Raw genomic sequence first — 27,550 nt, 5'->3', positions numbered from 1 at the left:
AGATTTCCTATAGGAGGAAAAAATGACGTTTATAGTCTGCTGCTCTTTAAATATATGTACAGTTAAGTGAAGTGGTAACTATACATTAATATCAAAATGCTTTTCTTTTGATGAGGATATTGATCCCCCCATCTCCCCAAGGCTTACATTATTATCCCCTGGATTTACCCTGTAGAAATGGATTGGGCTTTGCAGATTAGTATTCAGCACATTACACTCCCTCTTCACTGTAATGCTGTTGTGATTCTGTAATGGGCTGAGAGCAAATGAGAGCCTTGCAGCTGGAAGGGTGCTGTTCAGTATGTGTATTCACACAGTGTTTGCTTGCCTGAGTGCATGGGTATTCACATGCATATTTGTCTGTCTGAGAGTGTTTGTGTTTACAGTTTTTCTCTTATTTTGACGTCCCGTTAGATTTAGTTGTCTCTTGCTATTTCTGAACTCGAAGAACTGGAGAGGCTTGGCTACTTTTACCCTATCCAAGCTTGGATAAAAAGAGGCTCCTATATATTTGTCAAGAGACTGAGTAGCTCGTGCCAGGGCCATTAAGTCTTTGAGATGCTGCTTCTGGGGAGTTCTTTGTTAAACCCGATCTACAGAAATTTTCTTGTTGGTGAGGGAGTGCGCCAAAAGATCTATCTTAATGGCCCAGCTGCCAACTATAAATGTCTGCCTTTTTTGTTTTATCTCAGACATATATTTGATCTTGAAAATCTTCTGTAGTTTTAAACAAGAGGTCTTCTCCACTTTTCTTAAACCCTCTGGTGATGCTCATAGAATCTAGTATCTAAAGCCTAAACACATGCACACACACATCACAGTTTATCATATTTTGTTACAAACATCTGTGATTGTCATATTTTCATTCATGTGGGCACAGCTTGTTCTGTGTAATTGTGTTTTCAATGCTATCAAATGTCTTAAAAGCATCCCGCGAGGAGAAAACGCGACGTTATTGCAGAGCGGTGAGTTTGAATAAAATGAAATATTTTCTCTGACATGCAGATTAATGTGACTAGTGAGTCTGCACATAATACCTTGTTTTATAAGCTGTCTGAAACACCTTTTCTGCTAAGAGGAAATTGCAGTTTGTGATGTAGACATTGCCGGAGTCAGTACTGTTATTAGAATTTCATCCAGTTTATGTGTCAAGGGTATTCAGGAGAAGATACTTGTTTTGTGTGTGTGTGTGTGTGTGTGTGTGTGTGTGTGTGTGTGTGTGTGTGTGTGTCAGTTCATCTATTGTATGTTTGTAGTCATGCATGCATGAACGTGTGCATAGGTGTATGCATCATCAAAGTTGCGATGCCATTTACAGCTGTGGGTGAGGTGGGAGCTGCTCCCAGAGGAGGATTGCCTACACACCTGATTGAGACACTGCCAATTAGAGAGAGCAGATGTGGACTGTGTGCAATCTGGCTGACACACACTAAAATGTGTGATTTTGTTAGTGCACATTTTTTCTCTCGATTTTATTGGCTGGGATCCACCACTCTCAGCAACCCCTGGCACCCCAAACCACTTTTTTCATACTTTTAGAAACGTACAGTATGAATCAGGATCATGTCATTTAACCTTAGAATTGCTATATACATCACATCATTCTTTATTATAGCGAGATATTGATGAAGATAGTGGCTATAAATAACGGGATGTAGCTTTGACCTTCATTTGTGCCAGCAGTTGCTGTAAACACAGCTCTTTTTCTGTAATGAACAGTCTAGCAAACTAATATTTAGTTTGACTTTGTTTGACTTTGAAGAAGTCTTCGTAATTAACCTTTAATTAAAAAAATAAATATGATATATAAATATAAAAATATGAGTTGATAAATGTATATAATTCAAAGAGAGAGACAGAGAGGTGATTTGGGTGTACCATGAAGTGTATCATGCTGTGTACTGTATATACTGTACCACTATGCATATCACTAAAATATGAATGAATGACAATCAAAACGTCATTATCATCATTATCTTAATAGTGACCATCACTCTTATATTTATTGTTAGTACACAGTATATTTTCATGTTGCCCTCTCTCCAACGTAGTCCATGTTCCATTACTGAGAAATGAGAAAACAGTCTAATGAGGCATCTTTCACCTTTGTTACTGCATCTGGATGAGTTTCCGATGCCTCCTACCTGCAATCCCTTTTGCCAGCTGTTGAACATGATGATATCTGTGATGCTGTTGGCTGTGTGGAAATCATTTAGGGTAAACAAAACATGGAATATGTGGCTAATTTAACACTTTGTTAGCGTTACGGTCTTGCGCACATGGACAGTTTGTTGATTGTTTCTGGATATATTTCTTTGTGTCTTCTTAGTCATGTGGCTGCATTTCTATTGTGTAGTTGAATTTATATCAGTTCAAATACAGAGGGCTCTGACCCCTGCCTAGCTATAAACAATTGATAAACTGCAAATCCATTTCTTAAATCTAAGGATTTATATAATTGTAAACTGAATATACCGGTATTCGGGTTTTGGGCTCTTAGTTTGACACAAATGTGATTATGAAGTGAAATTGGGCCCTGTGATAGGGTGACCAGACGTCCCCGTTTTGCAGGGACAGTCCCCAGTTTTGGTGGTCTGTCCCCGACTGGAGCTCCGTTTTTAACTGTGTGCTAATCATAGACTGTGTAAGGTGTTAACGGACCTGAAATTTACGTGCCCAGAAAGACTGGACAGCAGGGCATATAAACGGATTGCCGTCCGCGGGAGCCCGCATCAGCATCATTAGCTGTAACGTTATCGCCCAGTTTCTTTACGTCGAACGTTAGAGCTGCTTTTATCTGGATCAAACAGACATAACGTGCAAATAAACATCACTTTATGTCAGTGGTAACAGCAAAGGTTTGTCTTTGTGATACTTTAACGTTTCTTTCAATGGAATTATCACAATTGTAACCAATTAAGTGTTTGCAGTTTATAGCGTAACCAGGCATGACATCACATGATTATAGGCAATAATAGAAGCCTGTTGTTGCCGATGGAATATGTGTTTGGTAGGCATATGTCCAATATCCTTGTTTATATTTGGAAAACGGAATGAAGCCCATAATTAACATGACTTTCTACTTAGTTATATATAAAATAAAGACATGATCTCTTTTGCCTGTTGAAATGCAACTCATGTAATGCAGTATTCCACTTCCTGAAAGCGACTGCAGCTTCTACTTATTGACTGAAAGGTAGATTCCCTGAAAATATACTTGATTATATTCATGAGGGTTATATTTGACAGATTATAACTGAACTAGTACTTTTTACATCTTAAAATATGTTTAAATGGCCAAAACACATAAATTGCAATATTCTTCTTTCCAGACAGTGATTGCAGCATCTGCTTATTGACTGAAAGGTTATTTCTGCCCTGAAATCAGTTGATTATATATATTATATGTATATATATATCATTAGGGTTATATTTGACAGATTGCAATTGTCCCCCTTTATTATTTCACATATATGACATTATATTTTTAATTACATACTGACCAAATCAAAGATGTCCCCGGTTTTTATTTCAGAAATCAGTTTTCTGGGCTGCTCACTTATTTCTGACATTTTATGAACTAAAAAAATCATCTAACTGACCAACCAATAGATTAGCAGTCAATTAATTTAATCACAAGTTCACATTTGTCCATTAACAAAACTGAGACAGTAGCTTATGACAATACACCTAAATATCATTCATTTGAATAAAAAGTCTAAGTTAAAACAGTTACAACCATATAACCTAGAAAAACTACAACTAGATAGCTTGCCTGCTGTCCAGTTCGCCAGTTCATAGACACATTTGCACACAGATACACACCTTGAATGATTGGTTTGCAGATTATGAGCCACATATTATGAGCCACAGTGTTCTAATAAGTTCCTAAATGAGGCCTGCTTCCATACTTCATAACAAGCTGAAAGGCGAAGCCAATTATGACTAAATGTACTATGGACGGAGTGTGTCTGCAGACTGACACCAGGGGAGGAGACACTCTCTGAGCACAGCAAGACATCCTTCATACTGTGAATCTAAATGACACTGTACGTTAAGCTAGCACAGTGTGGTGTCTGAAAGAACTCGGTATGCGTAAAGCACACACACATCTACACATGCTGACTCCTTCAGTTAAATGCCTGGATACATTTAACTGAGCTAATTGAGGCTTTCTTGCCCATTCCTGCTGCTCTGTCAACACAGTCAGCGATAAAAACAATCCGCTTCACAGAGAGTTCATTTTTATGAGACATAAAAAGCAAGAATTGATATGAAATACAACAATCAATGTATTGGGGAATGCCTACCTCGCGGGCAGAGAGCTGCTTGAGACATTTTATAAAGTGGTTTGAATGGTGTGATAATCATGTAATAAAATGTGTTCTCAAAGAATACAGCACTTCACAGTACTCTTCTCTCTTCTGTCATAACGTAAGAGGCTTAGGCCGTCTTCATGACGCTAACTTCCCATCATTTTAATAGGCTGCCAGTCAAACAAGGAAACAGAGGATGAATGGGAACAGAGTGAAATCCAGTGTCACTTTGGTCTCCACTTTGCAAGGCTTTTAGCATCTGTCTTATTTTATTTTATTTATCCTTAAAAATCCACAGGTAATGGTCTGTACTTTATACCACATGTCACATTCATCCATTCACACAGTGATAACAGAGGCTAAGGTGCCAACTGCTCATCAGAAACAGAAAGTAATCATTCACACTGTCTCAACAGTGGCACTGCAATTTCAGGTTCAGTACCTTGCCGTAGGACACTTCAACATGGAGACTGGAGGACCGGGGATCGGACCGCCGATCTTTCCCCTGAGCCACAGCAGCCCCCAGGTGCTACTTTGGGAGTGTGTCTTACTTTTTTTTTTTACCAGAACTGTGAACTTCCTTTGAACCTTAGAAAACTGAGCGTGGCACAGCAAGCTCTTTTTTACTTCAGCTTGTTACTGTGAGCTGAAGAAGGTTATTTCTAGTGGTGCGAGGAGCCTGGGAGTTAGTGAGATGTCTGACAGGGAGAAAACAGTGATGTAGAGTTTGATGGTGTTGTCACAGTTAATGCTGGGGCCTGTCATGAACAAGACGCCACCATTGGAGATGGGCAACATAATAACTGTCTGTTTTAGCAATACCTAAAATACCCCCTACTCCAGCCACTTAAAATAACCATTTGTCCTGCTTGTTATGTGTCATCCTGTGTTTCTGTCTCTGTTGACACTGGAGGACAATCATATTTATTATGTTAATAATGATATTAACTGATTTCTGTATGTGTTAAAAATGCTTTAAGTGACTTAAATCTGATATATTTCCATTTTAACTGATTAATAATTTTCCATCATTTGACCTGTCCCTGTGCTTTTTTACTTTTACTTATATGTTTACAATTTATTAATTACCATCACCAGGTCAAAAATGCCACAGATTTGAATAATGGCAATTACAATCAAAGCTACCCCTGATATTTCATTTTATAAGTCATTTTTCTCATATCCTGCCAAGTCTGTTTCAGACTGTTGTGGCATGATCTGATGTTGACAGGCAGTGTGCTCCCCTGGGTGCAAGCTAACTGAAAAAGAAGTCATAGAGAAGCAGATGCCAGATTAACGTCAGAGCACAGTGACTGATGAGGAGCCTCCTGTTTCGCCCGGTCACATGCTGGCACTGTTTTGCATATGCTTCTCCTTGTGGCCTCTAGGTGCTTCATAATAAATGAGTAATTGGATTCTATGTGCTCAGCTTCTGTTAACTAAGGGTTAAATGATAGTTTGGAGACATTTATGATTTCTCTTCTATTTTTGCAGTGAGGTATACATAGCAGTTTGTAGTAGCTTCATGCAGCACCATACCTCTTTTACTCTTTGTGACGCTGATTTAATTTGAGTGACAGATAATTGCATTACTGCCATTAATATGTGTAGTTAGTTCTGCACCACAACCACAAATGTAATGTGACCATAGAGAATGAGGTTCCTGAATGGCACTAACAATTACATGCTATTTATTAACAATTTATATGGCAGAGGACAATCCTAAACTCGGAAAAAACATATTTTTAGGTTAAATTTTACAGCTTGTGAGCACCCTGGTCTAAATTGGTTGTCGGTGAAGACACCGATTTTCTGTTTTTGTTTGAAAAGGGGTTGGATGACTCAGAACAACAGACTGTGACAAGTTTTTACCTATGCATCTATTTATGGCTTTCCCTAGGAGCTGCACTTTCACTCTGTTCGTGTCTTTTTCTGTCCTCTGTTCTCTGAAAACAGACTAAAGGAGCTGGCTCTCATCCATGTTCCCATTCAGTGTCATGACTCAAGGGCATTAAGGTGCCGGCAGCCTGCTGTAGTTTGATTGACTGTAGACCATAGGACAGCAGAGAGAGACAAGTGGGACACGCCCAAATACCCCGGAGAGCACAATGACAAAACAGTAGTCTTCCTCAAGATCAAGCTTCTTTTTTTTTTGCATGAAAATGACACATCTGAGTGACTCACTGGCTGCAAGATATTAACGCTGCAGTTTGCTGCCTCTTCTGCGATCCTGTGTCTTAAAAAGAGACACACACACACAGGTGTACGCACCACTCACTAGTTGAGTTGCTATGGTCTTCCCTTCGAGGCTCAGAAATTATACACTGAATGCACAAAATATTCAAGACACTCTTTTCATATAGAAGGCTAATGAGGTGAATTCAGATGGAAGTCATTACACAATTTAAGCATAATGTAAAGAGCAATATGTAAATGTCAAATTTTACTTTCAGAATATTCTAACTCCTCAAAGGGGGTGGGGTATGTTTGATTTAGTCGTCAGTAGTTTGGTACATGATTTGGCGTTAAAATATGACATGTGGGTGTTGAGCTACACACCATTGTGCTAGCATTTTTTATGCCTGTTATGTGTTGGTGTGGTGCTGCCAGTCACGGTCCTATGTCATTTGAGTAGAATAAATACAATGTTTTACAGTATACATGACATGTAAAGTCAAATTGTTACTGTGTAAGCACAATTTTATGTAATTCTTTATATATTATTTTGTATCTCCTCACTTTGCAGCTTTTACCTGCTTCCAGCTTACTCGTCACAAGCTTATGCTGATCATACACTGCCTATTAATGGGAAAATAGCTAAGTACTAAAGCTACAGCTAAGAAACATTAATCTGTCATCACACAAGTTTGACTTGTTATTCTAGGTTTTATAGCTACTGTGTTTGAACACAGATCCAGTAGACGCAGAGCAACATTAACATTCATTTGATCTTGTTTCTGACAAACTAACAGATGTTTAGCTCCTTTTAGCTAGGATGTGTTGTTGTCTCCACCAACATATTACTTGGCTCTTTAGCTGCTAAATCCTGCACTATGTTCACCAGCTAGTTGTTAATTTTGTCTGCCTGCTGTGTGCTGGGCAGGTATCACTTGGGCTGTCAGTTTATCAGAGCTTTTTTGCTGAACTTAGCTGCCTCCTGTGGCTGGAAATGAGGCTGATGAGAGCAGAGACTGAACCAGAGCAATAAAGTTGCTAAAAGATGCTAAATAGCTTAGTAGTTCTAAGTAGAGCTGCAGTTTGGGTGAAAATTAAGACTTGTAAACTCCATTGGGACAAGTTAACAGTTCTGAGATAAGAGCTGAACTCCACTTTGCAATGGTACTTTCAGTGTGTCGGCACTGCTGCTGGGACAGATAGTTAAAGTTTTTTTTAGTATATCTCATAGATTCCTGTTGGCATACAGTGTTTATACACGTAATTTTAATTCCTGAATTTCATGTGTGTTAAAGAAAAGAACTGCTCTTTCTGCTCAAAATTTGAAAAGTTCAGCAGAATTGACTGGCCCCTCCTAATCATAATGTAATAGACAAGACTCCAAAGCCTGTTATGTATGATGCTTCAGTCCATGGTTGGTAGCTTCTTTTTGCTGGCCAATTCTGACTACCAGCTCTACATCGCTGTCCATGCTAATGAGCGGTGGTCAGTCAATTTCCCCCGGCTGACTCCCAGCATCACATGTAACTTTTTTAAATATATGCTGGGAGAGGTTTCTTGCTGAATTTTACTGTGTAGTTACCCTTTAAGCTCACTTTGGACAAGGTTCCGTTACTGAAGCTCAGTTAAATAGCAACATTTCAAGAGTTACAAACTGAAAAAAGTTTAATTACAAACACACAGCTCAATTTCTCTAAATCTACTCGGGGTTTAAACAGTTATTTGTTTATTAACATGTTAGCCGTAAGAATTGCACAAAAGCTGACATTAGTCGGTTTCCCCTAGTGTTCAAAAACACTACACACAGCAGTGTAATTTAGGTCTAGGCTTGAACCAACAGGAAAGTCAAGACAGAAAATACTATACCAGCTAAAGACAAATGCAGGGTATGCCCCCCCACCCCCCCAAAAAAACCCCTAAAGGAATATAGTTAGCATAGAAGAATAGCTCATTAGCTCAATGGAAAGGCAGCTAAAAAAAACGAGCTGTGCGCTCATGAGATAAACACTATTAGTGGCCAGATGGAAGTTTGCATGCTAGCTTGGCCTGACACTTGACTTGGCTGTGAGCTTGATGTTGAAACGCCTCCAAACATTAAATGTCTGAAGCACTAGCATGCTTTGCCAGTGTCAATATCATTGTAAAAATGTATGTTGTGTCTTTAATTATCTCATATTCACTCCAATCACCTCCAAGGGTGGTCAAATGATAGAGGCATATCATTAAATGGACTGATTGGTTTTTGGAACACATTTTCTTTTTATAAATATACTGCAGCTGAGTGCAGACTGATTCATTTAGACCTACATGTGTTTACGTCAGAGTGCATCAGACTGCCAGTGTGTGAAAGGAAATACAATTCTCTAAGGTGATATACGCCCCTCGTCCTGGAACTGCCTCTGGGCTGAGCCCCAAGTGTTGTAAATTCCTAACAACACCCCTGCTGTACACACACCGTTCATTCTCCATTGGTCAGGGGAATTAACTGTGAAGTGCAGGCGTGGGGATGTGTGGCGAGAGAGATGAGAATGACCCCAAACTATTGGCTCCATTTGTTATGTGGTCACTGAGCTTGTGGAGCAGGGATGGGTGGGTTTAGTGAAGAGGGTAGAGGTCTCTCATTTCGACTGATGGGGGGCTCAGACGTTGAAGGAATGGCCAAAGAGTGGTGAGATCCAGTCAACTTCAATTACGGGCCCTTGCAGTTTCCCGCAGGTGCACTATAGTGCCTTAAAGGGAAAATCAATGACGTGACAAATTGTTGTGGACAGCAACCCCTTTTGTTTGTTGCGTTGTTGTATACATGCCTGGGTGCTACTCTAAGCATGTGTGTATTTGAATGTGTCCGTGTTTGTCTGGCAAGAGCATATAAATGTGCAGCACTTTTCCGTTTATGATAATTGAATGCTTTGGACCATTTGTGTTTTGGTGGATTATTTTCTGCTGGTGGCTTTAATGGCTTGTTATCTGTCTAAACCTGTTTTTAAACGCTTTCTAATGGCTGTTCACATGCATCACCCTCTGACGCTCAGTGCTGCTTTGCTTTCATCTTTCAATAACAGTGTTATGGTTTTTCTCAAGGTTATGTTTGCTTTGTCAAGCCCCTGTCAAATCTGAGGAAGTCTGATGAGCGCCAACTTGCTCGAGTGTATTGAGAGAAGACATTATATGGCTGAATTATTTGCATGTTTTTAATGATGGGAGCTATCCATATGTAGCTGTTACAGGAATTGTTTCTGCTTTAACAGTTCTGGGAAATTGTGGATAAGAAAACTGGATAAATACTGGACTATACTAAATACTAGCCCCACTTGAAAGTGGGGCTGGGCCATAAAATGTTAGCATGATAAATAATGTCACATCATTCAATATTGATAATTATCATAATAAATGTCAAATCATTATTTCATATATGTTTAAAGGCTGAATTTTGCTCCTGAGTGAAAGTTGAAGAAATCAGATGGTTAATTGTGACTTTAAACTATTCTTTATGGTCAGAACATGACAAACTCTTCCCAAACAGTGGATCACTTAACAAATCTGAGGTAGAACATTCAAAACAATTATGATGAATATGCGAGAGTAAAATTAAGTAAAATCTTTTTCTAGTCCCTTTTCCTCAACAAAATAAATATCTTACTAAAAAATTAAAGTGTCAAATTGTTGATTCAAATGACATAAATCAAACCTTTTATTGAACATTTGTTATATTGTTATTGAGGAAAATTATATCTTGGTAATTATTGTTATTGTTTTATTGCCCAGGCCTAGTTGGAAGTAAAAGGAAGCCAGGCAATACAACTCTAGGTTTAAGAGTGAAAATGTATTAATGAACCTATATATCGGCAATATTGAGAAGTATAAAGATATTTATTGGTTGCTGTAAGAAATATGAATTCAAACTGTGGCCCACATCTATAGCTTGTCACATGAGTCACTGTCATTGTGGTCGGTATGTGGAGTGTGTCTGTGTGTGATTTGAATTTCTCCTCTAAGCTTTATTTAAAATATTTATTTCTAATTGATATATGTTTTTTACATCAGATTTCATGACATATTGTCAACACAAAGGCAACACTAACACACGTGAATCCCCTTATCGGACCAACGCTAGTATATCAATCGAGCAAGTAATGAACCTAACAGACAGCGGACTACTGTGGTTCATTTTATCTGTGTAACAGTACAAAGATATCTCAGTGAGTTTCTTTAGCGTCTACTCTGTGTCAGGAGAGAGAGGCTTTATATTATTTTCTATTGCTGAAGGGGTCAATTTATAGACCTATAATTGTTCAGTAGTAGTAAGTTTTAAATGTGTGTTTGTGTATGTCTCTGTGTAACTGGCGGAGGAGGGTGTGTAGACTTTAAATTACCTGGTTACAATAATGCATATCACAAATTTTTTTAACTAGGTTGTAGGGTATAGGGATGGACAGTACAAGCATATATACTATCCAATTCGCACATTCTTTGAAAATCCTGCACACACATGCACACAAAGACAGAAACAGAGAGAGTGCTTCAAATAAAGTGAATAGTTATTACAAACTTGTAATATGCTAGCTTTACCTCCTGCGCTTGTGGCCTTTGAGTAGTTAGGAGTGCACTGGTTTCTTAGATTAATTTAGCCTGACTTGTAGCTGGTAATGTATTAGGCAGCAAACGTATCTCCACACTTCGTTTTAGTGCTGTGCCAGTGCTGAAGAGAATAGTAAAGTACGTAGCTGGACTGCTCTGCTGATGAATAGCAAAACAAACTTTATTTCCTCTGCAGAAGTGAACACAGTACAAAACCTTAACACTATTAGGCTGTAACCTGAGCATCTATTCTAGCTCATCTCACAGTGCTGTAACCAAACTGAACGTGCCACATACTCTTTTTTTTCTGACACCATGTCGCACAAACTATTTGATATTTAATGACTACATTAAATTTTAAAATCATTAATGACATTAAATTAATGACTACAAATTTAATGACTATTTGAAACATCATGACCTATCCCTACTAGGGTGCTTTGATATCAAATTGTTTTATGCTTGTGTGTCTAATTGTTGTGTGTGAATGAGGTGTTGGATCAGACGGGCTGACGTGATGTTTACTATTCTAAAATCTCCTCATGAAGCTGATATAAATTTGTCACAACAAGTTCATCATCGTGTACCAGGTAGACCTTTACTTAGTGTGATATGTGAAGTCCAAAAATTGCAGTTGTCTGGTACTATACATGTAAGTACTGTGCAAATGTATTGTGACATAGAGTAGGTAAGAAATGCAGTGCTATGCTCGACACACTTTCTCTGTACTTTGGCCAAGGTAGGTACTAGCTGGTCAATGAAAGCTAGTAAGCACATCTCTAAATGTACCCTCCATCACATTTCAGCTTGCCGGTTTATTATTAATCCAACATTTCTGAGACATTCTTTTTCATTTTTTCTGACAGCTTCCCAACAGTCACCCAAGAGGCCACGATATTAATGCAATGCATTTCTCTTTCTTTGTTTCCGCAGGAAAAGAAGAGTATGTCGCAACCTTCAAAGGATCTGAGTTCTTCTGCTACGACTTGTCCTTGAACCCGATTCAAAGCAGCAGTGATGAAATCACGTTGTCATTCAAAACCCTACAGAGGAATGGACTGATGCTGCACACGGGCAAATCTGCTGATTACGTCAACCTGGCACTGAAAAATGGGGCTGTCTCACTCGTCATTAATTTGGGGTCTGGAGCCTTTGAAGCTCTTGTGGAGCCAGTCAATGGGAAATTTAATGACAATGATTGGCATGATGTCAAAGTAACAAGGAATCTACGTCAGGTAACAGTACAGAGGGTGATGCAGAGACTTAGTAAATGAATCAAAACAAATGCACTTAAATCATTACCATCCTACAATATATTATTTTTTCCAGACATTGTAATTGGATTGCTAAATTTAATCATGGCGGTGTATGGTGGAGATAAAACAGAACCACAAGTGAGCAGGGACATCTAGATGTGCAATAAGAACTCTATGAAGTTACAGTTAGAGGGAGAACAATAAGAACATTGCTTTAAAACAGCCTTCAAAGCATTCAGGATCATTCAGATGTTAGACAACAAAGGAGAAGAATTACATTTATTTGGGTTTAATGTATTCTACCTTGTTTAAGTTAACATATGGTGTATTAGCAACTTCACTATTAGCTTTCACTGTTATTATTTGAGTGAAGTGAAATTGAAATATGACTCCACTCAAATGCCCGTGCAGTGGGAATAATCTGGATCAATAAAACATGAAATTTTTCTGTCACAAAATCATTTGTCCACAAATTTTTACTTTAGTTAGGCAGTACTCTTTAAGATGCTGGTACAGTTATTGAGCACGCATTTGAACAAAGGATGACATCACTATTGAGGAATTTCTTCATGAAAAAAGCGTTAAGTCAATAATAACTCAACAGTAACACAATAGACTACGAAGAAGAAGAATTAAGTTTCAGATAATGTATAAACATATATGTAAAGCATAACTAAAATCCAAGTTCTTAAAATACAGGCAGAACCCTCCTAATGTGATCTATAGGCTCTCTCCTACATGGCCTTGAAGACTCACCTCTGCATTAATAACTCTAAAGACACTGTAAAGGCAGTGTGACGTGGTTAGACAGCACACGATTTCTTACAAATTAAGAGGTCTTTCGAAATCCCACTCAGCAGCCTGTGCTACTTACATTTGTTAAAATCAGAGGATGGTCCATTTAAGACATCCCACCGATAGTGCCATTCGCCTGTGGCAAGGCTGCTGATAAATGGGGGCTGGCTAGGGTATCAAAAGAATTGGTTCTTGTCTGATTCTCACCAAGAGCAGGAATCTGATGGGATTAAGGGAAGGTGTACAACAGAGCCTTTGGTCATAGCGCATGTGCAAACGCATCCACCTGCAAGAACAGATTGTCCTGGCAAGAGTGAATCTACAGAGGTCAGTGATTGTTTGTTGTACTGCAAACAGATTCACTTAAATTTGTACGAGGCTAAATAGTGTCATGGTGCAGCTGCCACTCTGCCCGTGACAGACATGACAGTCTGTTAGATCCATGATATATCTGAAGATGAGGCTGAGGCACACACTAACATGTTCTCAGTGGCTTTCAACAATAACAACCGACTTTCTCATGTGAATTGATGTAAGCCATGACTGAGTCCGTTGTTGGCTGGAATCTCACATGCCTGCTGGCTAAAAGGTGCCACAACTATAGCAGGATCCTGATCACTGCTTCCTTTCACAGTAGGTTTTTGTGTTATGACTTCACTCTGTCCAGGTAGTCTGCCACAACAGGACAAATGGGTTTCCTCCAGTATTCCAGGGCTTGATTGGCCACAGGTGGAAGACAGATTTTGCGACATCATTCTGCAATGAATCCACAGCTACTGCTTCAAGACAATCTAGACAATTGCGATGCTCCTGGATGTTGTCGACAGCATGCTAAGATCCCATGTGGTTGGTGCAGATCACTGCAGTCACAGTCTGACAGTCTGATAGAAGTAAAGAAGCTAGGTGGAGACATCTAGGATCAGAGTGTTGTCAAGATTAGAGTGAGGTTAGTGTTAGGCTCAGCATCTTTAGGTGCTGAAAATATTTTATTTAATATATATTATATATTATAATTTAATGGCATTACATAGACTGTGGCCTTCAAAAAAGTTGACCTTTTCAAGATTGCCTAGCAAGCATGTACAACCCGTTAAAACTGTTTAGTCTGCATTAAATAGAATGGTACACATTTCTTTCTATTTACAGTATGAAACAGATTATTTTGACCTACATAAAATACAAGATTGTAAGGAAAGTTATTCAAAGCTTTACAAACACATCATTAAGATAACATCTCTAGATTTGAACCTGCTCATTTGGTGGGAAACGTTTTTCTTCACCTCTGTACCAAAGCTGCTTCTTTTGCACAATCAGCAAATTGATTATTGGCAAACCGAAGGATTTGGCCAGCTCGAACATTCCCCGCATTCAGATTGAGAATGAAAACCAAGCATATTGAGTGCATGCTCTATGGGGGAATCAAAATTCCATCCTCCTCATTCTGTATCAGGGTCTTCTTTGCTTTGTCTCATTGCAGTAAAGTGATCCTAAAGTTCATCAATAAGACCAAACGGAGGTACAGTATAGTATGAGCGGCGGAAGGTCTGATACACTGGATTGGTCTCAAGCCTAAAACCAAGTACAAAGAATGCAAATACTAATACCAACATAAAAGAAATTAAGTTTTAAAATGGTCTTGAACTTGGGACTTTGTCAAAGAGGGTCACCTGATGTTCTTTAGGCATTTCTTCTTATGAACCATTTGATGTCTGTCAATCATAACCTTTTGTCAGGACGTAAGGGAGTTTTTTCTGCTACTCAACGGTCTGGTCACATACAGAACATGGTGCAAAAATACCATGAGGTCACTGGTTGAGCTCTGGCACCTCTTGTGGAGCATTCTTGTTATTTCCTTGGTCTGCTTTTTTCTTGTTAAACTTATTTTGCCCTTTTTCTCTATGTTACTAACATGCTTTGGAAACAAACTAACATCATTCATGGAATGTGTCATTCTACTAACCAGTATGGTTTTTGCCGTTTAACAATGTACTAACAGTATTGACCATCATATATTATTTGAGTAACAATCGTTATTCTGTTCACAGTTTTTAATTTCCTTTCTCCCCCCTTTTCCACAAAGCACTCAGGCATTGGACACGCTATGGTAAACAAACTACATTGTTCGGTAGATATCATTCTAATTGTTTCTTAGTTTGGGTTTGCCGTGTGTTTCTTTTCTTTCTTTTTTTATTGTAGACGTCATTTACAAAAAAAAGGGAAATTGCGGTTGGTACTCTTCTGCTTACTTTTCGAAACCTTTTTAGTTTCTTGGTTCATTCATCGGTTTCACCCTCTTTATTTCACTTGTTTCCTGTCCAAATCTGTTTGATCCACCTTTTTAGGAGCATCATTTCGAGCCTTTTGCATCAAGCTGTGGTTAATAATGAGGACCCTCTCCTGCTGATGCTCTTTGGCTCAGCCAGTTGTATCCCCATTCACTTTGCATGGCATGCACTTTGACTACGTGTTGCAAATGTCACACTGCCCATTTGTCAACATGAATGTAACAGTTGAGCTGTGTTTGTCAGTGGTGCTACTCTGGTGCTTTCTTTTTTCTCTTTGTGATTTTGCAGTGTCCATGAGCGTTTCATGCATCTGACTCTGTTGCAAGTGTCAAAAAACTGAATCTGTATCCCAGTCAAAAATTTTCTTTTTGCGTGCTTGTAAGCAAAAAGAAAAGACAAATGCATGCATCTGATTTTTGTCTCTAATACCCTCAGTCATTGTCCTATACTAAAAAGTGATTGTGATTTTCATAGCATGTGCTTCCTCTCTAACCTAGTGGCACTTTCTTTTGTAGAACTGCTGGACGTACTAATACGGAATTAATAGTTAAACTAACCTAGATAACGTTCTACTAACACCATTTTTGTGTCTGCTAAAGTACTTTTAAGTTGCGGTAGGGGCAATACTAACACTGTAGTGTGGGCAGTTTACTAACTCTCTAACAAGAACAGCATTCCTTCGAAGGCTTGCAGTCTTCCAACTAATCAAACTGGACAAAATAATTATAAAAAACAAGAAAAAAGTCAATGAAAACAGACATGAAAATGGGTTTAAAAAACATAGGGAAGTGTGTCATAGACCACAAGAAAGGAAAGGCAATGACATTGCAGGATATAGGCTGTCTTGAGTATAGCATGTCCTTTCCCTGTGCTTTGTCTAGGTGACAATATCCGTGGATGGGATTCTGACCACCACAGGATATACACAAGAAGACTACACCATGTTAGGCTCTGATGACTTTTTCTATGTTGGAGGAAGTCCTAGCACAGCTGACCTGCCTGGATCTCCAGTTAGCAACAACTTCATGGGCTGCCTCAAGGAGGTAAACACCACTTCTGTGTGTATGCTGAGGCTGGTGGGTGTACAGGATATGACTGGCTTCACCTTAGGACTTCAAAACAGGCCCTTCTACCCACACACTGACCCTGTCTCATCCTTTACCCTTTGCTTTAGTTTGTTTCTCCTCTTTTCCTCACATACACAAACTTTATTTTGCCTTTACCGCCCCCTCAGTGCTCTCACAATACTGCACACACGTGCACATCGAAGTGTTACACAACCGCACATGAAGAACTCTGTCTTAGAGTGGAATTTAGTACAGGCTTCATACAGCTCTGTCAGGTGCACTTCAAAGGGGGCCAATGATCCTGAGATCAGGCAGTTGAATTTTCATGAGCAGTCAGCTAACTGACACACTTAACACCTCACTATTCTTTCACTGGGGAGCAAGTAGTACCAGGCTGATATGATCTTAGATCACTTATCTAATGACTAACCTTATTACTGTCACGTGTGCTGTTGTCGGTAGCAGTACAAGGTCTATTTACACGAATGTCAGTGCCAGAAATAGGGCTAAAACCCTCACCTTGAAAAAAAACAGCACACCATAAGGAACAGAAATGTGCATCACTGTTTGATATATATGCTGTCAGGTGATGTGTATTGAATTCAGCACATTTTGTATCTTGGATGCTCTGTGGCGTAAGGGGCCCTTTGAATCTGGCTCATGGCTTACAGTCATTTGTCACTCGTCCTTGTGTGTTCTATGATTCTAGGAGTAGGCATATAAACTTCACTTTTTCCCTAGAGATGACGCAAGAGAAGGAAAGGAAGAGGTAATCTCTTCACCAGAGGGTTCATAAGTTATACCTATCACTTTATGCTGTATTGTAGCACTTTTTTTCTGGTTAATAGGAATTCTGACCTAAAGCATTTAGTTCAGGAGCCACCGGGGATGTGCAAATATATCTACCAGGCAAATCTCTAAAGTACAGAAAAATGATCCATTCATTTATCTCTTAATTCAAAAAACTGTTTCCCCTCTTTTCCTCGTCTCTCTCATTTTTCTTTGTTGTACCTTCTCTTGCTCCTTTGGTGTCCTACATTTTGTCTCTCACCTAAAGCGCAGGCTGTCATCCTCCATGAACCTCTCGGAGAGGTCTGAGGCAGCTCTGTTTAATGAGCAGGCCGTGTACAGCTGATTAGAGGTGTGGTTGTTAAGGGGAGTGTATTTGTTAACTACACATCTCTGAGGTACTGCAGATGTGGTGACAAAGGGAATGGGATTGGTGCACCCTAAGCATGGTCAGCCTAACAACAGTGGCTGCTCTCACTCTATCCTGACATATTGAATTGCTCATAAACTTATACGTTGCATTTCTTTGATTGTTCTCAGGAGATGTGAGACAAACATTATTTCCCCTCTTTTATTTGCTCCTATGATCATTTTAATATTTATGATTTAGTTTTATCAGATAATGCAGACATCAATACTAAAATAAAAATTTAAGTCCATACACTGTAAAATCCATAATTATTTTAATTTACTTCGCTTTTATTTGTTGCTGACATTTTTAGTACATTGACAAGCCCCTTGCATCATCTTATCAGGTCTGTTGAATTAAACAGATGCCCCGTCTCAGGTCATCTCCTGTGTATGTGGTGCTAACAATGAGAGGCAGTGGTTCAACATCATGTGCCGTGGGCCATGATTGATGGCATGTTCCCAAAATGGCTTGCTGCAGCGTTTGTGTGCAGATTCCAGTCAGAGTTGCCACGCCTGCCTGTTGGTTCTGATGGCGAAACAAACAGTGGTGCAGTAATAGCTCAGTTGTCACAGCTCTAGCTTGATGACAAATTAGTGCAGTACTACTAGTGCAGCACCAGTTGTAGCTCACACCAAAGATCCTTTGACTCTGAGAGGTGGCCTTAGTCTTGACTATAAAGAATTGATTTTGTGTTATTGGCTGTATCTACTTCACTTTTAGTTTGCACGACTAACGTCCAGTAGGCAGAGATATCATCTTTGATTCCTTTACTCCTTTTTACATTCTTTCTTGTATCAGGAGATTCTTGTCAAATTACCTTTTTACTCCCATTCTAGTCCTATTAAATCTTTTAAACATCCCATTTGGCTCTGTGTCAGACGTGAGAGCGTACTGTAATTTTTTCTTTTTAGAGGGAAGACAAAGATGTGGGAATAAAAGCCAGCCGTTATCTGTTTCATGTTATCATCATGGTTAAGTGCAGTCTCGTATAGTCAGTGGCAAAGCATTTACAAGAAACTAAGGCTGAGCTTACCTAATTCTGATGCACCGCTACCGTGCTCTACCTGAACACTTAGACACAGTAGATCTGAATCAGTGATAAACATAATGCTCCATGCAAATGCATTCCCATCGGAGTTGTCCCTGTTTTCAGGTGAATGCTTAGCATGGCAGCAAATAAAGAACATGGACAGTGATTTCCACAGCTGTAACTCATTTTATTTGTTCCATTGAAATTTATATAGATTCATCATTATGACTCTCTTATGTACTGTAAATACATATGCATGCTAACCATAATGGTGACTTTACTTAATTAGAAGTGCTAGATCAGCATGGCAGAGATCATTGGCTCTGCTTGTGCCTCCTAAGGGTATATTTATATTGCTCCTTTATCCCTCTGCCTCTCATTCTATTGACAGCTTTGTGTTGAAAGTAGTTGCCCTCATAACATTTACTTTCCAGACTGACACTTTATATTAAAACACTTCAAAAGGTGGTGTGTTTTTGTGGTGAGAGAATTTTGAAATATCATGACCACCACACAGTGATGTTTTAATGAAAAAAGTTTTGAAATGCTAATTAGTGTCTCATACGGAAATCACCATTACAGCTGCACTTGCACAAGATACTCTTTCATTACGGAGATTGGATAATGACGAGGTTATGGCTGTCTCGACTGCTGCCGATTACAGTAGCTCTCTTGTTGGATTTCTAAACACGCAAACAACAGTAAATGAAAATTATCAAGTCGGCAAAATGGTCAGCGCTATGATAATGATTGTAATCCATGGTTAATTGGTGTTATTTTTTTGTAATGGACTGCTTCTGCACCTTGGCTCTAGAGCACTTGGCACTTGAGGTGGTCACATCACTAATGCACTTCATTTAGTTAGCACTTTGCTGCCAAACCCTGTCTGGTTTACAATGTCTGAGAATATAAACTGGTATTGATATGAAGGTTTCTGCCTAAAAGTATGTCGATTTTTGCATTTCATAAATGTTCTAAAATATGTAGAGTTTAGTGAACGACGCAATGTGTATGCTCATGCACTCAAATTTAATTTGCTTTAGAAAGACATATCCATCATCTGTCCTCTTCTATTCTAATCACAGACTGTGACAGGGACCTTGATCAACATTTTACTTCACACCTGCAATAAAGGCAGCATTTTAGATTTATCACTCTCCTTCTCACTTTTCATGTACAATCCCAGGAGATGCTAGAATAATTTTCTCCGACCATTATCACCATTGTCTTTTAATTCAGACAGTCTCATCCTTCAGTTGAAGCTAAAAGTCAAAATGGATGTCTCATCTGTTTACATTTCACTAGCCAGAGTACACAATGCATGTGTTGTGAAGGCTTCAAATGGGGAGCAAAGAAAGCAGGGCGAAGCGAGTGACATTTGGTGCCACGTAAACACAGTTCCTCACTCATAGGTGCAGTGTGACAAAGATGACCAAGGGTTGAGCAGTGCAAACCCTGCTTATGACACACTGTCCTGAGGGGGTGAAATGTGACATGGAACAACTGCTGTTTTACATACCCAGCTCATTAATTTTTTGTAAGCAATTATGCATTAGATTTATTCGATTGCTCAGCAATAGAAGTCAATCTTTAACTTTATAGGTGAGAAATTCTGCTATGTGTGGGATTGACTTTCTTTCTTTTCTCCCAATTCAGGTTGTGTATAAAAACAACGACGTGAGACTTGAGCTATCCAGGCTGGCCAAGCTGGGTGATCCCAAGATGAAGGTCCATGGTACTGTGGCCTTCAAGTGCGAGAATGTGGCCACTCTGGACCCCATCACATTCGAGACGCCAGAGTCTTTTATAATCCTCAACAAGTGGAACGCTAAGAAGACAGGCTCCATCTCCTTCGACTTCCGCACCACAGAGCCCAACGGCCTTCTCCTCTTCAGCCATGGCAAGCCCAAGCAGCAGCCGAAGGATTCCACGAGCCCCCAGACTCTCAAGGTGGACTTCTTTGCCATTGAGATGCTGGATGGCCATCTGTACTTGCTTCTGGACATGGGCTCAGGTACCACAAAGACCAAGGCAGTCAATAAGAAAGTCAATGACGGGGAGTGGTACCATGTGGACTTCCAGCGAGATGGCAGATCAGGTAACTTTCAAGCCTGTTAACATATACAATCTTTAGAGGAATGGGAAAATAAAGGGACAGTGTGGGCTGTTGTTGCTAGGTCAATGGGGGCCAAGAGCTTCACATGTTGCAGCTTAAGAAGATACGTGCAGTGGACAAAACACAAGCAAATTTAGAAAATCTATTTGACAAAACAGGTACAGAATTTTTTTTAAAAAGATGTAAAACAAGGGAAAACTGAGAAACATTCACACATCTGACAACACATATGAAACAGAACAAAATGTTCTTCAAATACAGAAATCTGCTGAAGTTGAATACCCGTCAGTGGTGTTGGAAAATGATCCAACAAGTGAAGTTTATTTTACTTTTAACAATCTGACTGCATGGTTCAGATATGTTTGCGGATATCTGCTAAATACCTAATCAATTTGAAGCACGATTTGTTACGCTGCATATGTCAAATTGTCAAAAATTCTTCTTTTGATTGTGTTTTGTCTATCTGCACGTGAAAATGTTTGCTTGTTTGCATGTTTTATGGTGAACTACTCTATAGTCTGAATGACTATCATAGACTCATACAAGCAGGACAAAATACAGCAGAAAACTAGAGCACGGGCTCTGCTGTGCCCCAGCTAGATAAATTATTTAACTCCAACACAAATTCTACTGGAGGGTCACAGTTCACAATTTTCTGTGAAATAAAACATCCATTACGATACCAAGGCTGATACTACACCACCACAGAATAGTATATTCACTAGATGCTTGTAATAAGTTGATTTAAAAAAGGTTTTGGTGATAGTAACCTAACTTCAGATGGTGGTAAGTATGTGTCATATGTCATGATTACAGATTGTGGCAAATAGCATATTTGCCACAAAATAACTTTGCCCCCTTCTCCTGTTGTGTCCTCTAAGCCCTGGGTTGCTCTGCTTTGGTCCCTGTTGATTTGCTTATCTAAGCAGCAATTTGTTAGTGTGTGCTTAGAGCCAAGGCCTTGCAATGTCATGCTGCAAATTAGATATACCCCTTGACCATGTTTTCCACTCCATCTCAAGAGGTGGAAATTAGATTAACTGTTTCATTACCTTTCAAAGCCACACTAGGCTGTGGTCTAAATTTAGCTATAGAGCTATAGATCCCATTCAGGGGCTTTTTTTGAAATTGCACATTCAACTGCATTAATCATAGAGGTTGTTACTTTGTAAAATTCAAACTAAATGCCGCTCCTGTAATTTAGCTGAGGTGGCTGAATACAGTCGTATGCAGTAATATACAGTGCTGAGTGGCATGGATTCAAGTTAACATAAGTGTGGAAGACAAAACTGGGTGACTTCTCAAATAACATAAATCCACAACATTTAGTTATGGTAAACCAAAGTTTACACTGCCTTGCCAAATGAGATGACGTTCATGATCTGTGTATTAACCTCCACAACATCCATACCACCATACAATACACAGACACACACACACACACACACACACACACACACTGACGCACACCAGCTATCAGACATCTTTTTTTTGTTAGTCGAGGTCTCTCTACTCACTGTTCTCTCTGTCTACCCTGCCTACGTTTCCATGGAAACAGGAGGTGGTCTCTCCCAGGACTGAGACAGTTACTGCACAGTGCTGTGCTGAGCTGTGCACTAATGACATTTCAGAATAACTTTTCTTCCTTTCCTCAAGTCTAAGGCATCAACACTTACAAGGGAACATAAAGAGGTCTCTGCAGTATGACTTCCCATGTGAGACGTGTAAAAAAATAAAAAGACTGGCGACACAGTGCATTCACACATGGTGGTTTAAAGTTACAAAGCAATCTTGAAATTTACTAGTGCTATTTTATCTTTGCTGACCCTTTAAATTTAAGCCAGTTAAATTCAGCAAGTAAGCCGTCCTCCTAAACCTAAAATCTTGCATCTCGAGATTTCCATGAACTGCACAAAGCACCATTGTTTGCAGTGTGTAATGATGTGTGCAAGGTACCTCAAATGGAAGCATTAGAATTTTTGCAGTTCCTTTGTACTGAAAAGGCCTCATGCGATTTCTCATTCCCACAGGACACATGTAATTTTAATGGTGCATTAAATAGCAGATTTGTGCAAATTGAGTGAGGTAAAACACCTTTAGAATAGCTTTTCCAAATTTATTATGTCCATAAATAATTGCAATATATTGATATTAGGTTTATATCAGAGTTGATTAGAACTCAAAAAAATTGTTTATTTGTGGACATTCAACAAACGTAAATACATGGGGTTTTTTTATGTTGTTTTTTGGGGAGTTTTTTTCATCCGATATGTCTTGGACCAACTGAATAGATTTTGGTTGTTAAAGGTCAAATGTCAAGGTGACTGTTACCTCACAAAACACGTTTTTGGCCATAACTCAGAAACTGATTACCATTTCTTACAGTTTGTCACTGAATAGGTGACACTTTTGACTCAAATGTCAAAGATCATTGTAACCTCAATACAGGTTTTTAGCCAAAATTTACAAATGAATTGGGCGATTCCAGATTTCACACAATAAAACAAATACAGATGCCATAAACAATATAGCACAGTGCACGGCTTCCTCTCGCTCATCCATTCTGCTTCATTCTGAATTTTGAGCGCCTGGCTAAACGTGATCCTGTGAGTGAGTTTCATCTACAGCTCATAGAGAGGCTTTGCATCTAAATATGCCAGGAGAAAACAAAAGAACCACATTTTGTGTTGCTATCCTCTTTAAGAATACATCTTTACATAATAATCACGTAAATGTGTACCTGTTTATCCACTACGTTGATGAAAAACAAACAATGTATATTTACTAGGATGAACTCATGTCAATATAGTGATAACATCCATTTAGCCAAAAAATGTATACTTTATAGCTTTTATTCAATTCCTTCCTATTATTTGCTATATATATTATATAAGTCTGGACAGTTGAAACTGCAACTTGAGTGGTTGGCAGAGGCATACAACTGCAGGGCAGTGATTCTAGTTAATATTTTATAGAATTAAGGTCATTTTAAAACATAAGAAAATAATTCACTAGTCCCCTGAGCGCATGAGTCACAAAACATATGGTACACTCTGTTTTTCATCTGTGCATCTGATGTTTTATTAATACACACCACCAAGCACATCACTCAAAACAAAAGTGCAACACAACAGCCAGACATAATTATCTGCAGCCGGGTCCTCCATGTGCAACTTTTCCTGCAGCCGTGACAATGGCATATAATGATCCCTGCCCTATTTAGTTTAGCTCGGCTCTTCCTGCTGGAAGCCACCCTGTAAATGGACTCTCGCTCTCAGACAGCATCTTCTAACCTCAATGCATTAGAGACGCTAAGAGACACTCTGCTTTTAAGTGAGGGCTTCTGGACCGGGAGTGCCGTAGGTCACTCATCAGAGACATTACACGGACATTGCTCTGTTGTAGCCCCACTTCCTACCACGGCACGCTCACCACTACTTCACACACAAAAACATGCACACACGTACAGTCCACGAACAGAAACATGTGCACATGCACACACACACATAGACAACAAATCTCCCAACCCCACAGCCCACTCACAAGTGTCTCTCTCTACAGAGAATCCAATCACATGGAGAGATTTGGCCGTATCGCCCTAACTGGATTGTAGTAATCCCCTGTCTAACATGTTTTGGGGATGTGTGAGTGGGGTTAGGGGACATCATGCCAAGTTGAGCCTGGCTGCTGACGCAGAAAGTGTGAGAGAGATCCGAGCTGTCACCGGGACCCCTGCCTTCAGGTTTGATGATGGAGTACCTCTTATGGGTCAGACCGTAGAGAAAGAGAGGGAGAGACATAACTGTGGTCAACGTTTGCTGGAATGCTGATCTCCGTCAATATTATTCATCCTCATTTAGTGCCTGCATCATCATTTTGATCAAATCTCGTAAACTGTACATCCCCTGCACTTGCTTCTCCAGATATTATTTGCAGCTGTGCTCCCTCATCTGCTCTCTTATCTGTCATCATACACCCCTCCCTCATCTTCTTTCCAGACATCTTTATCTCCATGTTCCTATCTTGTTCTGTATCCATCTCCTCCTCTTTTATGCTCACTGCCGCTCGCAAAGACACATCCCCTTTCCCTTTTGGCTATGAATACTGCTCCAAACAGAGGCAGTCCTGCAGTGTGTTACGCATTTTGTTTCCCATGCTGCTAGCCTGGTGATGGCACATGCCCCCATGGGATTGTATAGTGCCTTCTGACTTAACATAGCTTGACTGTGTTTACACACTTCCTTACAGGACTGTGACAAGTGAGCAGAGCACTCTGAGAAGATGCCTGAAAGACGCTGACATCCTTCTCTTGCCTCCCACTTACATCAATTTCGACAGACATGCTTACTGTAGACTTACAGCATCCTTGTTTGCTGTTCACAACTGTAATAAGATTTAAGTAGAGATAGCCTAAGATTTAAAAAAGCCATCAGATGAGGACGCCTTAAGAATCAACTTTGTGAATATATGGTTTACAAAGTAGTGCTACAAACAATAAATATTTAGGACAATATGACTGTCATATCTGTCATGTGGGGAAATCTGGCATAACTAGAGTGTAAATACTTCCTACTGACCATACTGATGCTCATCCTTCAGCCGGGCACGTGCTCTACTCCCAGAAAAGTTTCCTTGCTAATGAGTTTGATGTAGTGAGCTCGTTAGCTATAACCTGAAGGGAGCTGTTCTGGCTGCGTGACGGGTGGCCCTTGCCAAGTGTGCAAAGCTTGGAAGTCACAACAGCTGTGGCTGGAGAAAGCAGGGGCAGTGGGTGGCGGCAGGAAAGTGCTGGAACAGATGCCTGGGGCCAAGACCCTGAGAAAAGAGCTGGAACATGTTAGTGGGACCAGGTTAATCATTGTGCACTAGGTCCTTTGCTGTCTCTCTCAGGCACTTCTGCAAGAAGGCTGACTCACCTTGGCTGTAAAGAACATACATAACAATGATTATTATTAGCTTATAAAGTGACTTAAATTTTGTTTTTCTCATGTGGCAGCCTTTCTTCAGATTTAACAGCTCAAAAAGCAAAGAAAAACAGAATTGTGCTTTCACTGAAAAAAATATACATATATTTATCATACGTATAATTAATTGTGATATGTATATTCATGCATGCTAATGGGAGCTCTAATGAAATGTGAAAGGCCCCATTTAATATCTAATGCGTCTCTAAAATGTGCCAGGCAGCCCTGCTGAAAATTCATGTGTGGCTTAGGGCTTGTTTCCCAGCATAAACACTTTGACTAGAAAAGTAACTTTAAAGCTGCACTCTTCTTCCACATACAAGCAGTTGTGCCATGTAGCCTGAGGCAATCAGCTAATAGCTCCTTTATATCTGCCATGGCATGCGTCTGCCACTCAAAATGTAAATTATGACTTTATGGCAATTTTTATATTTGAGCATTTCTACTACTATTTCTCTGCGCCCCCCCCGGCAGTGGCCTGTGCGGATCCTCAGCAGCACGGTATATAGATTACTGGACGAGGATGTGGGCAGTGGAGGCAGCCACCATTAATTAAAGATCCACAATGGCTCTTGCACTGAGAGTAACAGATCCATATACAAATTAATCACCCGGTCTGAGTCCCACAGTAAGGCCTTCCTTTCCACAGCTTTACAGTCCAGTCATGTCCGCTGTTGTTTACCGTGCTCCAGATCGAGAATTAAACCTGAATGAGAGTGATAAATCATGGTGGGGAAACACACAAACTCTCATTGCAGGTTTATGTGTTGCAGAGGCAAACAGGAGGAGAGATGGGGTAAAGAAATTGGCCTGCAGTCTGTTAATCAAGTTCAAAAAGATGGCTATGATGTTTTTTTTGTTTGTTTGTTTGTTTGGTTGAAATGATAGAGGGGGCAACAATTTTTCTTCTCCTCTCCTTTCTTTTTTTATGACCACTCTTTTATAGATAAATGAGATTTATTATGGGAAAATGGAGAGGATACTCTTCGGGATCCCAGATTAGGCTACTAATAGACTAGCTGTCCTGTGATTAATGTGTCTTATCAACACCCATCAGTCATTCTAAATGAAGAAAATCCTGGCCCTGTCCAGATGGATAACACTAATTAAGCTAATTTCTTCATCAAACCATCTTTAAATGGGTCTTCTCTGCATGTTTGTGTTGCTGAAGGGCAATAGTGTCTTTTGGCACCTACACTCTCTGATAGGTGTTATATTCTGTCCATCTGGTGAATAAACTCTTAGTTGTTCAAAGAAAAAGGAAAAAAAAACTTATTCCACTGTATCTTTTTTTTAAGGAACCATCTCTATCAACACCCTCCGTACTGCCTACACAGCCCCTGGAGAAAGTGAGATCTTGGACTTGGATGACAATCTCTACCTCGGGGGTCTGCCAGAGAACAAAATGGGGCTGGTCTTCCCCACTGAGGTGTGGACAGCACTGCTCAACTACGGCTACGTGGGCTGCATCCGGGATCTGTTCATTGACGGACAGAGTAAGGATGTCCGGCGCCTGGCTGAGATCCAGAAGGCTGCCGGGGTCAAGCCCTCCTGCTCTAAGGAGCCTCCCAAACAGTGTTTGAGCAACCCCTGCCAAAACAATGGGATCTGTAGAGAGGGCTGGAATCGCTATGTGTGTGACTGCTCTGGGACTGGATACCTGGGACGCTCCTGTGAAAGAGGTAGGAGTTTGTTTTTGTCTCATTTTGTCTACCCTGCTTGTTGTGGAAGCACATAATTTCTGCCTGGTAGGCATCTGGATTTGTC

General features: G+C 39.8%; 1 protein-coding gene across 1 annotated transcript in view; it reads left to right on the top strand.

Moving 5' to 3' along the window:
- LOC123983974 (neurexin-1a-like) overlaps positions 1 to 27,550 on the top strand; it is a 286,657-nt gene that overhangs the window by 110,199 nt on the left and 148,908 nt on the right. Inside the window, exons 6-9 of the mRNA XM_046070492.1 lie at positions 12,003 to 12,304; positions 16,287 to 16,448; positions 20,360 to 20,801; positions 27,082 to 27,465. Of these exons, the coding sequence (XP_045926448.1) occupies positions 12,003 to 12,304; positions 16,287 to 16,448; positions 20,360 to 20,801; positions 27,082 to 27,465 (1,290 nt within the window). The remainder of the gene's footprint in view (positions 1 to 12,002; positions 12,305 to 16,286; positions 16,449 to 20,359; positions 20,802 to 27,081; positions 27,466 to 27,550) is intronic.

This window comes from Micropterus dolomieu, linkage group LG15, assembly GCF_021292245.1.
Source record: "Micropterus dolomieu isolate WLL.071019.BEF.003 ecotype Adirondacks linkage group LG15, ASM2129224v1, whole genome shotgun sequence".
NCBI classification, from domain to species: domain Eukaryota; kingdom Metazoa; phylum Chordata; class Actinopteri; order Centrarchiformes; family Centrarchidae; genus Micropterus; species Micropterus dolomieu.
This window is presented reverse-complemented; position numbering and strand designations above follow the sequence as displayed.